Below are 14,878 nucleotides of genomic sequence, written 5' to 3'. Positions count from 1 at the left end.
ACCCTTCCTTTTTTTTTTTTTTTTTTTTTAATAAATTAGTTGATAACTCAATATAAAATATTTTCTTAAGAGAAATGTTTGTTTTAAGCTTGATTGTCTTGATTTTATTATTATAGTTTTGACACCAAACTTTTAAACTATTTACACGTTAACTATAAATTAAAAAAATATACTGAGCAAAGAGTAAATCTGTTTATAAGTGAATCTGTTGTTAATTATCAAATGGTGTTTAATTTATTCCAGATGTTTTTAATTGAATCAAAGATATTTTATGTTTGGTTATAATTTCTAATTATATTTATTTACACTATTAATAACAGAAATGAGTATTATTTTATGGATTATGATTGACTAAATATATATATATCAATTGTATATTACACGCATCTAAACTGTAATCGAAGAAAAAAATGTAGACGTGCTAAATAATTACTTGGGAAAAAAGAACGCTTCCTTATATATTAATGATGATATGTTTTACTTTTAACAGAGATATTTGATCGTTATTATATACCGACGGTTACCTTTTCTTTAAAAAAAAAAAACCATTAGTTCAGTCATCAGTGTTGATGTACTAACTAATTTTGAGCATTTCTGTAGTAAGGTTTCTTTAAAACGAATAGAGTGCAGAAAAATTCCCTTATTGTTTTAATATCATGAAAAATGTTTTTTTTTTTTTTTTTGAGGGGAAACCAAAAACCACGTAAAAATTACTACATTAAAAAAAAAATACAATTTTCAACACAATAGCATTGGTCTATTTCAAGATAATTTTACCACCCATTTATTTTATAAAGTTTTTTTGTTGTTATCAGATAACTATTGTTTAATTAATTGATAGCATACTGAACTTTTGTGGTAGTAAAAAAAAATTATTTTACAGCTTATTCTTGATAATTTTTCAATATTTTAGTAAAAACTATTTTTTATCTTTGGCAACTCATTCGCAGTGTTTGTTAATGATACTGCACGAAACGTTGTAAATCGTAAATGTCAAATATATATACTTGTTCACTCGCTATACTATTGACACTTTTAAATATAAATAATAACCGTAATAGACATCGAATTAATACAACGGACAAGAGTAATCCATGTGTCTATAAATTATACAGGTGTCTAAAGGAAGAAAATTAAATTGTCAATAATTTTTAATATTTGAATCCCAACTTCTATCCCAACTTAATAAGATTTTCTGAAAAAACGTTTATATAAGGTTTTCTACAAATAATATATTATTTAACCATTTAAGTAGGTGACTGTAGTTATTTTTGAAGAGGCTTTAATTTAAAAACATTTAACGAACGATTACTATCAAACAAACCATTAACACCGAGAGGATATGTTGGAATCACTCTCACGTAAGTCATCTGTCTAATTGTACTTGTTCTTTTTGAGACATAAATTACTCCCTAGAATAGTACAGTAAGGATCCAAATAATATAAAGTTTTATTCACGTTTAATATATCGGATTTCAGAAGTTTCCGAACGTTGAACTATTCGTTTGGATTGAGTTCCCTAACTCCTGTTACTTTACCCCGTGGTTTACTTATGTACCATCATGACCAGTGGCGTATACATAACTTTTGTATGGAGGGGATCAGTTGCAAAAAAATTATTATGGAAGGAAATTTCCTAAACCTAAGTATACTTAGTTATACCTACACATTTCAATAATAAATAATAAAAGATATATATATTGAATGTGTCAAAATAATAATTTACAATAACACTATTTTATAGAATTTTAAAAAGATCTATGGGGGGGGATCATACCCCCCCTCCCCTTGTATGCACCCCTGATCATGACTGTATATTAACGAATTGCGTAGTTAAATCTTAGCATGGTTTATGAATTTAATACATTTCAATGATTTACACAAATATTCAATAATCATACTCACAAGATACTGTTGGCACAAATGGCTGAAGCAATTGTTGGTAAGCTCCCGAGTTTTGTTGAAACACTGGAATTCCAGATTTGTCGCCTGCAGCTCGTTTGTACTGCATCATTCCCGGAAATGCCTGAAAAACGGTAAATATTTGATTTGAATAATGAAAAAAAAAATTAAGTTCCTGAATCTCGAAAATATTTGTGTATACGTTCAACCTAAAAATATTATGTAATCATGTTAGTATATATGTGTTCGTAAAAATAGTATACGAAATAAAGAACTTTTCGTACATTTTATAGAAGGCTCTAAATCCGCCCAAAAGATACCGTAAACAATAAGTTCAAAGTATTTTATATGAGTGTTGAATTGTATTCCTTTGGTCGATCGTATTTGAGACATAAATGTCTCATTTTCAGAAGTTGTCACTTGACGTTTAATAAATTGGTCCAGAAGAAAGTAAATCAATCAAAAAATAATTTAGAAAGTTTTTTTATATTTAAATATTTTTATAATGATGTTTGCAAAATATACATATGAATATATTCCATAAAGCGTTTAAGATTGATCAGATTTTGATAGACGTGCGTGCATGCGTTAAAACAGAGCGAACAAATTTAATTTAGTCGAAAGAGCATATAATTGTCTAGCGATGACCAAATATAGTAACCACTAAATCACAATACAGATTGCATTTTGATGAAAACCATTAATTTTCGGAATTTAAATTGTAGCAATTATATTTGATTAGTTAACTAAATGTTTTGAACTTATAAATAAACATATAAATCGAAAACAGCAAAAGATTAATGGAAATATAGTATACAAATATATTATGTTTCATTATTTTATTATCAGTTATATGTTTCATAATATATAAAAGGCCAATTTAAAATAATAGTTTAAAGGTCATTTATTGTAAGTAAACAATTGTTTGCAACGTTTGTACTCAATCTGCATATTTTTTCGGGGAATAACATTATGAGTGTTTAGTGTAAAAAACGGCATCGAAGTGGATAGAAAGAACTACATATATGATTATTTTAATCACACTTTACTTTCATCTACATATTATATTGCGTACCAATATAAAAATACTACATAAAAATGTACATTTTCATTCAACTATACATCTTAAATTAAAAATTCAGTAATACAACATGAAGAAGAAATTAAAAACAAAATGCATGCAAAATTTTTTGGCATTCCTCTATGGTGTTAATATTATTAAAATCAAATAGAAATAACTAAACATATAAATATATATGTTATTTTAATACGATAAATGTAATATCGTTTTTTTTTTTTTTTTTTAAACTGTGTATCAACTTTTTATTTACTAATATTATGTTTCATGTTTTTACAGTCATTAATTTTTAGGATTATTATAAAAGTACATTTAGAATACAACAAAGCGAAGTATGGAGTGTACAATTTCGCCTAGTATATAAAACATTTTTTTTTATTTTTATATTATTTTATAAATTAAATGTATAATTATTATATTATTATGAAAAAAATGAGAATGACAATTTTTTATAAATTTGATAGTGGAATGAACATTTTTTGTGAAACGTAAATTTTCAAATATTCCAATTCAAATCAGTTAAAATGTAGAAAATTGTTCTTGTAAGTATTTAAATTTATAAAATATCATCATTATATTAATTAATTTTAATTATTCAATTTTATATTGTTTACATATAGCTTAAGTTTTGAAGTAAGTACCTACCATGAGTTAGTTCATCTTACTTAATTTATTTGAGATTTAAAGTAAATGATTGTTACAAATAAATTATTATTTTTTTTTTTTTACCAAATATGTGTAATATAAACTGCACTTGTATAAACTGGAGCAATGAAAATAATTGATGATCGGTTTTTGAGAGCCAAACACAAATATAAATGGACTAAAATTTATTATTTTATTTTTATTATAATATTTTCACAAATTAAATAAATTATAGAAGATATTTTTACGCGAACAAATACCCAAAGAGTAAAATTAAATACTTGCAAACAAACGATAATAATTTAAATATTTAAAATTACTTATATATTGACTGTTTTTTCATTAGTTATTAAAGACAATTTTAACTATAAAGTGAATTAATTTAAGTTGGCCATTGTCTTTTTCTTTTTCCAGTTTTACTGTAATTATTATTAAATCACTCCGTCTTTACCATTATTAATTTCTATGAATGTTAGTAATTCTTGGGATCAATAATAAGATGCATAATAGCAGAACTTATCATCTTTAAATTATGTTCTTAATGACACTGTTTTTGTTTTCTATTTGCTTTTATATAATAAATGTAAGCAAATGTATAAGTATACAAATTATATGTTTTATTCTAGCTATTTACTTACACTACATATTTATTTAACCTTTCAAATCGTGAAACCAAGTTAAAGCACATCATGTACTTTTTTTAAAAAAAATTGTTCAAACATGTATGAGGAGGTTACGCATAAATAATTTTTAACCGTAGGTTGCTCGAATCCATTATTTGTTACACGTAATTGATTTCAAAACGTATTAATATCGATTAAATAAATGTAACATTTGAAGCTTTATGAAGCCCCGTAAATGTTAACGTATTAAACACAGAAAATTACGATTTTCGCAACTATCAAAATTTGAGTAGGTATCTCTGGTGGAAGCGTCCGGTGAGAGATTAATTTATTAAGGTCGAAAATAACCGTTGTTATTGTGGTTATTGTGGTTTTCGCACTACATCATTAACACATAAATCATCTCCCGAGTTAGTAAGCTGCAAGCAGATAAGCAAATGGTAGCAATTAACAAATAAGGCACGATAAGCAACAGCATTTCCATTGTATCTATTTCCAAAACGGTTATGATGCACAAGGCACACCGAGAAACGGACAAGTCGTCATCGTGTTGGTGGTGATGACAAAAATGGTTGTATGTTGATGTTGAACTCAATGTGAATGACATGTGTATTGTTATAACTGGTAATATTAAATATGTGTCTGCAGTAATGAGAAATCAGCCGATGATGGCATTTCTTTTTAACGGGGTAGATTTATATTGTTTTTTATTGTTCATACATACAACCTATTTGTCAAATATTGGGACGTGAAATTTCGAAATGAGTACCGGCCTTTTTGAAATTAAAAATTGTATTAAAAATATCAACAGTAAGTATTTACAAGTTCTTTACTTACAAAATTCTCGTAATAAAATGTTCCAACGGCTTTCATATCCATCTGAAACACATAACTCGTTGATAAACTATTTATAAACCTTAAACATTGATCCATGGGGTAATAAGTGTTTATTAATACAAAACAAATGGTATAATAATATAATATGTCCACATTAATAAAATGTTTTATAGCATTATCGAACAAAGCTCGAATGCTCATAACAACGAGTTCAGTTTGTACACAAACAATGAAAGTGCACGAGTAACATGATGTGTTGTAAATTACATTATTTTCAATATTTTACCGCCAAAAAAATAATTGACAAACATCAGTTAGGAATGATTCACATAAAATATTTTTCTATTCCGATGTAGATCCTTTACTACCATAAATTCAACTACGTGTACCTATACTTTTTGTTAAAAACCAATGTGTCGGATAATTTTACTGTCAACTCGATAAGTTAATAGTTTTTTTTAAGTAAAAAAAAAAAAAAAAATGTGTTAATATTATAATTACTGTATAGAGTGAGTCCGAACTGTGATTGCGACTCATATCTTTGAAAACAAACACGTCATGGGTTTTATTCTTATAGCGGAGAAAATAACCGTCTTCCCATTTGTAATTTTATAATGAAATATTTTAAACAAATCTAATGCTTTTAATTAGTTTGTCTGTTGTAGTGAAAACTGTTAAATTTTTATTCGCATTAAAATCGTAATTCTTCAAAAAGCTTCAGAACACGAACCGTACGAAAATTGCTCGTTCGAATGTATTAACGTAATAAATCAAAAGTATCTCCCAAAATCCACTTAGCTAATCAACATTTATGAGTTAGATATTTGAATATTAAAATCGCTATCTTATTACGGGCCGGTTGTAATTTATGGCTTCCGAGCGCGGTCGGAAATTCTCGAAAGCTTAAGAAAACTTTAGGATTATAAGTCGAGCGGTAGTGTACGAATTCCACGTACGGTCGGAATAACTTCACACACACACACACACAAATATGTGGAACGATCAAACATTTAACGAATAAACTTTGGTGCGAATTATGAACGAGAAGGATTTTGAACTTTTTCGGGTTTACACGTTATTGTGTAATACACCTGCGCGAGGTAATGATTTATTCGGTTCGCAAACGTATAACGACAACGTAGGCGTCCGATCGGTCTGAACGGTGGTGAGTTTGGATTTTGAACGTTGAATGTTGTGATCGCAATCGGAAGAAACGGTTACAGCACTGGCCGGAACAGGTACCGCGGTAACGCGCGAGTGTCGATGACGAGAGATCGTGACAGTATCGCGCGAAACGAATCGACGATCTCTCGCGGGCATATTAGCATTCTGGGGTGGGTCTCGGCACCGGTTATCATTTTAGCTTTCTGATTGGTCGTTTGGTTTGGCCGCGCTTTTTAAAAACTGTTACCTATAACCTTGTTATCTAGTATTATTATGTGTTATTTAATATTATCAAATTGCAATGCCTATTTATTATTTATGATACTATTATAAAGTATGAATATAAATAATCTTTAAAAGGGTTTTTACTTTTGAATTTTTTTTTTTGGTAGCTTTTCAAATAAAATATTATGAGTCAAAAATTATTTTTGAAATGTTTGAATTAATGGAATCTGATAATAATTCATTTTATTCTAATACGTTTTCCGAACAAGATATTTGTAACCGGATTAGTGTTCATGGTAAAAATACTATTACAAGCTGGTGCGTGAAAACGTATTAGAACGAAATGAATAATCGTCGAATTCCACCGATTTAAACATTTTAAGAAACTTTTCGACTTATAATATTTTACTTAAAAAGCTACCCAGAAAAAGTAAAAACCCTTTTAAATATTGATTTTATTCGCACGTTATAGAAAAAAAAAAAAAAAAATAGTAAATATGCATCGCAACGCGATAATATTAAATAACACGTAATACCAGATAACAGTTTTTAAAAAGCGCGGCAAAACCAAACACGACCAATCAGAAAGGTAAAACGATAACCGGTGCCGAGACCGACCCCAGAATGCTGACACGGCTGCCGGGGACTCGTACGCGATTAAAACCGTTTCCGCGTCGGACCGCGGTCGACGAAACGGCCGGTGAACACGTGCGCGATCGAACGCGTTCGCGTCACGCGGCCGTTCTCGCGAACGTTCGATAACGCGGCGTGTTACGCCCGTAGTACAAACGAATCGATCGATCCGCACACGCGCCGATATCGCACGTTAAGGTGGGATCCCGCGGCCCGTGGCGCGGCGCGGCGCGTGAACTTCGTCACTACACGCGCTACTGCGCGCGCCACTTAACGAGCGCGCCTCTACGCGATCCCACGGGCGCGTGGATCGGCGCGTTTCCGGGCGCGGCAAATTTCCGTGCCGGTTTGAACCTTCGCATTGATCGTTGCGTTTCTTTTCCTTTCGGAGAACGGACGATGGGTTGTTCTTGCTTGTGTTTTTCGTGCGTTGCGCAGTGTTTTGGTTTAATTTTATTTTTTTTACCACCATATTCATTGTTGTTTAATTGAACATACAACAATGGGGTGATTACGATAACAAAATTAAAACTAAAGGTTTGTGCTGCTGCATATTATGTTACGGCGAGTGGTGAAATTATGTGCCGAACAGAAAAATCGTAAGCCGCGCCACCACGTGGTGGGACATGAATAAACGCGCCGCGCCGGTTTTCCTTTGACGCGGGACACCAACACCCGACGATCATCGGGAACGGACGCGCCGCGCCGCGCTTACACGAGCCGCGCCGCGCCACCTTTACGTTGTTCGGTCGGCCGGTCGAAACAGTAACGCGCCAACGTAAATCTGTACGAGGGCGCCGGGCAATGTTTGATAACGGTTCCGCGGTACACGGTTCTTATTGATTTTTACGGACGAGCACCGAGCGAAATCTCTTTCCCCGAATCCCGCTCGCACTCGCCGCGCCAACGGTGCAAAAGCAATTATAATTCAGTTCGTTCTCGTTTGATTTATGCAAGTCCGTCCCGCACGTTGTTATTGTTCGTCGGGGCCAAAGGATCTGATGACGTTTTAATTAAACCCGGTTAATTGGTCGTCGGTCATCTCGTGTATAATATATTCCACCGGGACCCCCGACGACGTCGACGATTTTTTTCTTTCCCCCCCCCCCCCGTTACGCGCGGTCCCGTGTACGTATTATAGTTTTAACTCTTTCTCTCGGCCATCGCAGCGTTCTTAACCCGAAACGGCCGCGTTTGGACGCATTTCTTTCGAACAGCTCAACAGCGGTTGGCCGCACCGTCCCCGCGTCGGCCGTTCTTCAGCCCGTCAAAACGCCGCCCTCAATGTTTACGCGGTTCATTTCAAACGCGACCGTCAGCCGTACGCGTACGTAATACAATATGTACACTCGACTCTCGGTAACTCGAGATTCTCGATATTTCGAAAAATTCAAATTCCCCTTCGAATAACAATAACATTTAATGTTTACATGATCTTGTCAACTCGAAAATTTATTCGACAAGATATCTCGAATTTTCTTATCCAAATTTAATATTGAAAATTGTTTATCGAGGCGATTATTTTTCGCTTGTGACTTGTAATGTAAACAACGCGTAAAAAAAGAAACGATCGTACACTATTTTACAAAATCAGGTTTTAGAATTTTGACTGAAAATATTCCTTGTGAACATTTTGATGATAATAACGATGAACGGGATCAATTAACTGAGAAAATAAATCTTAATGAAATTGTACATCATGCGTCCATGTTGATGAACATTTTGTAGATTTTTGGAGAACAGACCGAGAACGATATTATCTCCAATACATCGGACGAAGATAACGAAGAAGAATTTGAAGCCCAACAAATACAATCCATCATTGCAAATAAAGAAGCGACACTTACACTTGAAACATTACGTAGATATACCGAAGGCAATGAAAGTATGGAAGATTTACTTAAACCACTAGTTATTTTAGAAAATAGAATTGTAAACAATGCATTAAATAAACAAAAAAAAATTAACTTCACACCGATTCTTTAAAAATAATAACATGTAAGTAGGAACGTAAGAAAACATTTTTTTTTTATTTCTTTAATGTAAAAATTATTTAAAAATAAAAACATACTTTTTAAAATTTTTTGATAACTCGAAATGTTCAGCGAGACGAATTTATTTTCCCCCTCAAACTTCGAGTTACCGAGAGTCGACCGTATAAATCTCTCGTTACACGTGTATGTACGCGGCACTCGCGATCCGCGCGAAATTTGCGCATTTTCCGAACTGTATGACGCGTGCGATCCTGAGCACGTGTTTCGTTCGCAGGACGACCGGTAACGTACGTGCGCGGTACTCCGTGCCCCGTTTGTTGTACGTGAAACATAAATCAGCGGAACGGGACTTCTCCAACACTCGGGGCGATCAGTCATGTTCTGAAATATCATCGGCGTAAAGTTTCCGAAGCGTGTTAATTTTTTTCTCCGATAACGCCAAACTTCCTGATTTCTCGAACCACCATTAATGTCGAATTAAAAACCTTTGTTTCGAATTTTCCTGCCGCCGGCGAAGTACGGAAAGCACTGTTCGCGTGGTTTTTACAACTTCGGGGCAACGATGTTTTAGCCGCACAACAACAGTTGTACCGTTTTCTTCGATTTCCGAACGAGAGACGTACGCTCGCATTTTATCGGTTGCAACGCCGATGCGGTCGGGCGGCGGGAATCGAAATTCAAACGTCCGCGGGCGGTTCGTGAACGACGGTGATCGATGGTTGTACTCGGACTGTTCGAAAACGGGATTCGCGTCGGACGGGAATCGATTCGGATACGTTGGCGACGGAGCAGAACGCCTGCGGTCGCTCGGACTCCAGGCGAACGAGTGCGCGTCGAGTTTACCACTGCGACCGAAAAAATGTTGACGCGTGCCATGACTCGGCGGTTTCGCAACACTTCCTTGCCGTCAGCCTCGGCGTTCTCGGGCAGTCAGTCACAGTCTTAGTTGTGACGACGGTTGGTGAGGTGCAAGCCGGGATATTGTTATCGCCCTCGACTGCAACGGTACGCGGCGACGATGAATATAAAAGAATCCCAAGTCCCTAAGCGCGGGGTTTGTGGAGCATATTTTTTATTTTTTTCAGACGGCAAATGAAAACTGAATCCAACAGTGGCTCGGAGCTGATTTTCCGTACCTCGAAATAGTGAACAAATCGTGTACAACTCTGTGTTTTGAACGTTTTAAAATGCGAAGTATAATTAAATAACCCGACGACAATCTTTATCGGAACTGATGGCGATCAGAAGATCTCTGGATAAGACCGCCGTAAGCCGACCAAATGGAATGGAATCTCATCGAGAAATTTCGAAAAAGAAAAATAATAAGAAGATCTGGATTTCAAAGCGGGGTGGTTTTTCGATTAATTACTTGTATGGCTGTTAGCACTTCGGCATTGCGGCAAGAGGATTTTGGGTTGGTAAAAGCACAATGATAATATGTTTGCTGTTTGCCCGGGTTTAGCCCGAGAAACGGATCCGAGACCCTCCTGTGTCTATTTGAACATTACGAAAAGAAAAAGTTACTAATGCCAAAATAAATTGGTGGGTTGTATATTACACGTTGAGTCAGCATCCTGCGGGGTCACGTAAATAAGCCGGACCGAGTCTGTCGGTATTCAGAGGGTGTTGCAACTGTGTGACTGTACAATACCCATAAAATGTAAGTAGCTGCACGCACCACTGTATCGGCTTCAATTTACAAATTGTAGGCACCGTGTTATATTTCATGGGATTTTAAAACGTGATTAGCGTTTGCAATTTCTACAAGCCTTTTCCCCTCCCCGTCGTCTAAATATCGATTACGCTAAATAGGTGTACACTGTGAACTATTATGTACGGCCGGTCGTTATTATTTAAGCGATTCACTGTGTTATCATATACCCGGAACAATTTATTCAATAATCTAGTTACGTTGTGCAGGTCACGATAATCATTTTCGCTACGCTTTAAATAAATTATAGGTACCCACGTTGTAAGTCTTGTAATAATTAATAGGATTATTTTGCATCGACTCGATTTTCAATATTTTCCATTCACCGTATGGGTTTCAGCTGCATATTATGTATTGTTATGCGTGTCATTTTAGAACATATACAGAGTGTTCCTGAAATGGTCGAGAAAACTAGTATACGCGTACTCTCCGGAGCGGTCAAATGAAGAATGTTTTGACATTTTTTTTCTATCTTCAAAATCAGGGTTTTATTCAATTATCTTTAGAACATTATTTCGAATTTAAAAATGAATCAGTACTTGTAAGATATTTCTTTCAAATTTCTCAGGTGAATCGATATGTAACATCGGTTTTAGTCTTGTCGTGCGTTTTTCACGCTCGAGTCGACAAAATCAAAAGACGTGGTGTCAATGAATTTCAAATAAATGTTGATTAATTATGATTATTTTACAATAAAACCCGTGTTAATTAATCAGTTATATGAATTAACAACAAATTAATTTCACTTTTACTTATTGTGTAAAGTTCTCATGCAAAAGTCACATCACATCTTTTGATACTGATGACTCAAGTGTGAAAAACACGCGACGAGCTAAATGCCAAGATCGAAGTTACATATCGATTCGTGAGAGAATTTTGTAAAAAATATCTTAAAAGCGTTCATTTTTAGATTCAAAATAATTTTTTAAAGATAAATAGATAAAATCCAGATTTTGAGGATGGGAAAAAAAAAATTCAAAACATTCTTAATTTGGCCACTCCAGAGAGAACTCGTGTACTAGTTTTCACAACCATTTCAGGAACACCCTGTACAATTCTCTTGTGATACTATATTATTGTTTACATATATATGTGTATACTATTGTTAATGGTCACAGAAAAAAAAAAAAATTGAAACAAATCGATTTTGGACTAACCTATAGCTTAAAGTTTACACCATGTGATTGATACTATATTTTATAATGACTTTCTTTTTTTTTTCCGTTACTATTATTTTTCAAACTTCAAATCTGTTTGAATGTCAAAGCTTATAAATTAATTATGATATTGAAATATAAAATAATTAAAGTGACGGAAATAAATTTCAGGATCATTGGGTAAATTTAATTTAGTCGAATTGGTGCGTTCAACCGGAAATGCATATTAATGATGTCATCCAAGTTATTTGATGAGAAAAATATCGATCAATTGTTGTGAAATTAAGTGTTTTTTTTTTTTTTTTAAATTGAACGGAACTGAAGTCAAGCAAAATTTTGTAATTTTATTTTTTATTTTTTCATAATTTCAAAATTGTATGATATTCTTTAATCATATTTTATATAGTTTTATTATACCCACATGTATTTCTCTAATCGCTGGATTTCGTTTAATTTTATTAATTAGGTAAGTATTAATATCTACGAGAATATTTTGATAAGTATTAATTGAGTTCTCTATTGGTGCAAGCATGGTGCACAATGCACATTCAACGTTAACGGTTTAAATGTATTATGGATTCCGACATTTAACTATGAATTCCTCGATAACTCTATTGATCAATCACAGTTTGAAAATTAATAGCCAACTCTGTTTTAACAAAGACGGGTAGAAATCGAAAAAAATAATATATTGGTGTATGGTCAGGACTTTAGAGAAAAAGTGCATAAACTCGATTATTGAAGAAAATGTATCCTGGTGCAATTTGGTTTAGAGCTGTTTTAATAATACAAGGTTGGAATTATCAAATCGTCAAACTGTATTCGTGTAACGAGGTTGAGTCATGATTCTTATTAGATATTGTTAAATTGCGAATATAAGTGTTAACAAATGATGTAATCGAAATTGTCCTATTGTGTTTCGTATTATCTCATGATACTTATCGAAGTTAAACCTATTAGATTAAAATACCACACAGTAGTTTCAATAACAATATAATAATACAATAGTATAATAGTAAATATACATAAATATATAAATGTATAAGAAAAAAAGTGTGCGCTAATTAATAACTTTTGTTGCTTTAACGGCAATGCGATTTGCTACGGAAAAGCAATAGAAATTTAAATTCACCAACTGTATCATACAAATCTACGATGATGTAAAAATACGTACGTGTAAAAATAAATTAACAAAATAAATCATGTTCAACGCATGACGTAAATTAGTCTAATTATGTTATTTAAACGCATCTTATGTTACACTAGTGATGTGGATACGAATAATAAGAGGGTGCAATCCCTTTCTCTCCCCACAAAAGCTCAAGAAAAATAGTTTATGCCATGCCATGGCGATTTTATTGCGGTAAAATAAAAGTAGTCTCGAGATCAAAATAAAACGAATCGTGATCAGAATATGTAATTATAATTAGATCAAGATTTATAATGGAAAAATATGTTCGTAATTAAAAATAAGTAGTATAACATTTATTATAATATAATTATTATTGTTAAGTTATTCATAATATATTTCATCGCCAACTGGTTATGACAGCTATATAATTGCATATATACAGTCAAGTACCTAATGGTTGACATTTCTACTTAAAAAAAAATAATGTTAAACACCTCTACTACAAAGTACCCCAAGTACCTAATGGTTGAACTTCTACTTAAGAAAAATATTATTAAACACCTCTACTTCGAAGTACCATAATATAATACATTTTTTCGAAATTATACAATTTTCTGTATTGGTAGGCAATAACTACATCGGAGTAGAATAAAATTAGTATGTGGGTTTTCGTGCATGCCCAAAAATATTAAAACTGTTGTAATAAACTCGAATCGATGCACAACGAGAATTTCTTAATGATTGCAGTTTTTTTTATTTTTATTGCTTAGATACTTTGAATATACGTATTACTTTCAGTGAATTCACATTGCCATTTATACGAGTATGACGAAAGAAAAATGTCATTATAATACTTTTATACTAATTAAAACTTATATCAATATTGTTAAGGCTATTGTAAAATAGTTAAATGATTAAAATTTAAAAAATTCAGTTTCGAATTTCAAATTTTTTGTTTTTCATAGTTTAGTTTAATTGCATTTGTATCGATTGTTTTTTTTTCAAAATAAAACATAAGTATGTAAAATTATTAAAAAAGAATATTTAAGTGCATACTCTGGTGTTTTTAAGCGCTCACATATGCACATACTCGTATTTTAACAACTTTAAACGTACCAAGTCCCCGAGCTTTGATATTAACTGAAAAACATAAATTCCTCAAAAGAAATTCCGTATCCACGCCACTGAGTTATTCTATGACAATCAAAAAATAACGGGTGAAAACTACTGTGGAACGTTAAGTATAATAATAATTATAAAAATTACGAGATTAGTGCCACTTGTTAGTATGGGCAAATATCCGTTAAAAAGATAAAATAAATGAATGAAAAAAATTCGAAAAATAATCTGCATTTATCGACCCAGTCATGCTTTATTGAAGGGACGATAAAAAAGGAAAAAAAAGATACAAACTATTGGTACTCGTTATATGAACAGATGAACTAGATGAAATGTAATTATTTTTTCTACTAACGTCTAGACGGTCATTCCTAGGCATTTTCTGTTGTGTAACCATTGTCTGCTGCACGGCCATGGCCAGTGGATTGTTCGGATCGGACGTGATTATTGTGGTCGGTCCGATCAACGGTCCGGCAGCGCTGAAGTATGGCGTGTAAGTGTTGCCCACCTGAGTGCTTCCGCCAGGGATCCCGGTCAAATATGCTGTCGGCGTGGCCTGCGAAAATAGAAAACATATATTCATTCGTTCAGTGATTCGTATTTCAGTGCCATCGGATTCACATAATCACGTTTAGCGGGGAAGTAAGGGAAAGGGTTA

General features: G+C 33.1%; 1 protein-coding gene across 2 annotated transcripts in view; it reads right to left on the bottom strand.

Moving 5' to 3' along the window:
• Positions 1 to 14,878, bottom strand: part of LOC112685149 (protein muscleblind) — a 68,301-nt gene that overhangs the window by 1,449 nt on the left and 51,974 nt on the right. The window contains exons 3-5 of one of the 2 annotated variants that reach the window (XM_025556967.1): positions 14,576 to 14,776; positions 5,086 to 5,127; positions 1,906 to 2,026 (exon numbers count right to left, since the gene is read on the bottom strand). In XM_025556967.1, coding sequence (XP_025412752.1) covers positions 1,906 to 2,026; positions 5,086 to 5,127; positions 14,576 to 14,776 — 364 coding nt within the window. The remainder of the gene's footprint in view (positions 1 to 1,905; positions 2,027 to 5,085; positions 5,128 to 14,575; positions 14,777 to 14,878) is intronic. The other variant, XM_025557042.1, reaches the window with a different exon arrangement.

Source organism: Sipha flava, unplaced genomic scaffold, assembly GCF_003268045.1.
Source record: "Sipha flava isolate LNK unplaced genomic scaffold, YSA_version1 0_pilon_pilon, whole genome shotgun sequence".
In the NCBI taxonomy this organism is placed as follows: Eukaryota; Metazoa; Arthropoda; class Insecta; order Hemiptera; family Aphididae; genus Sipha; species Sipha flava.
The sequence above is the reverse complement of the archived record's forward strand: the minus strand, read 5'-3'. Positions and strand labels throughout refer to the sequence as shown.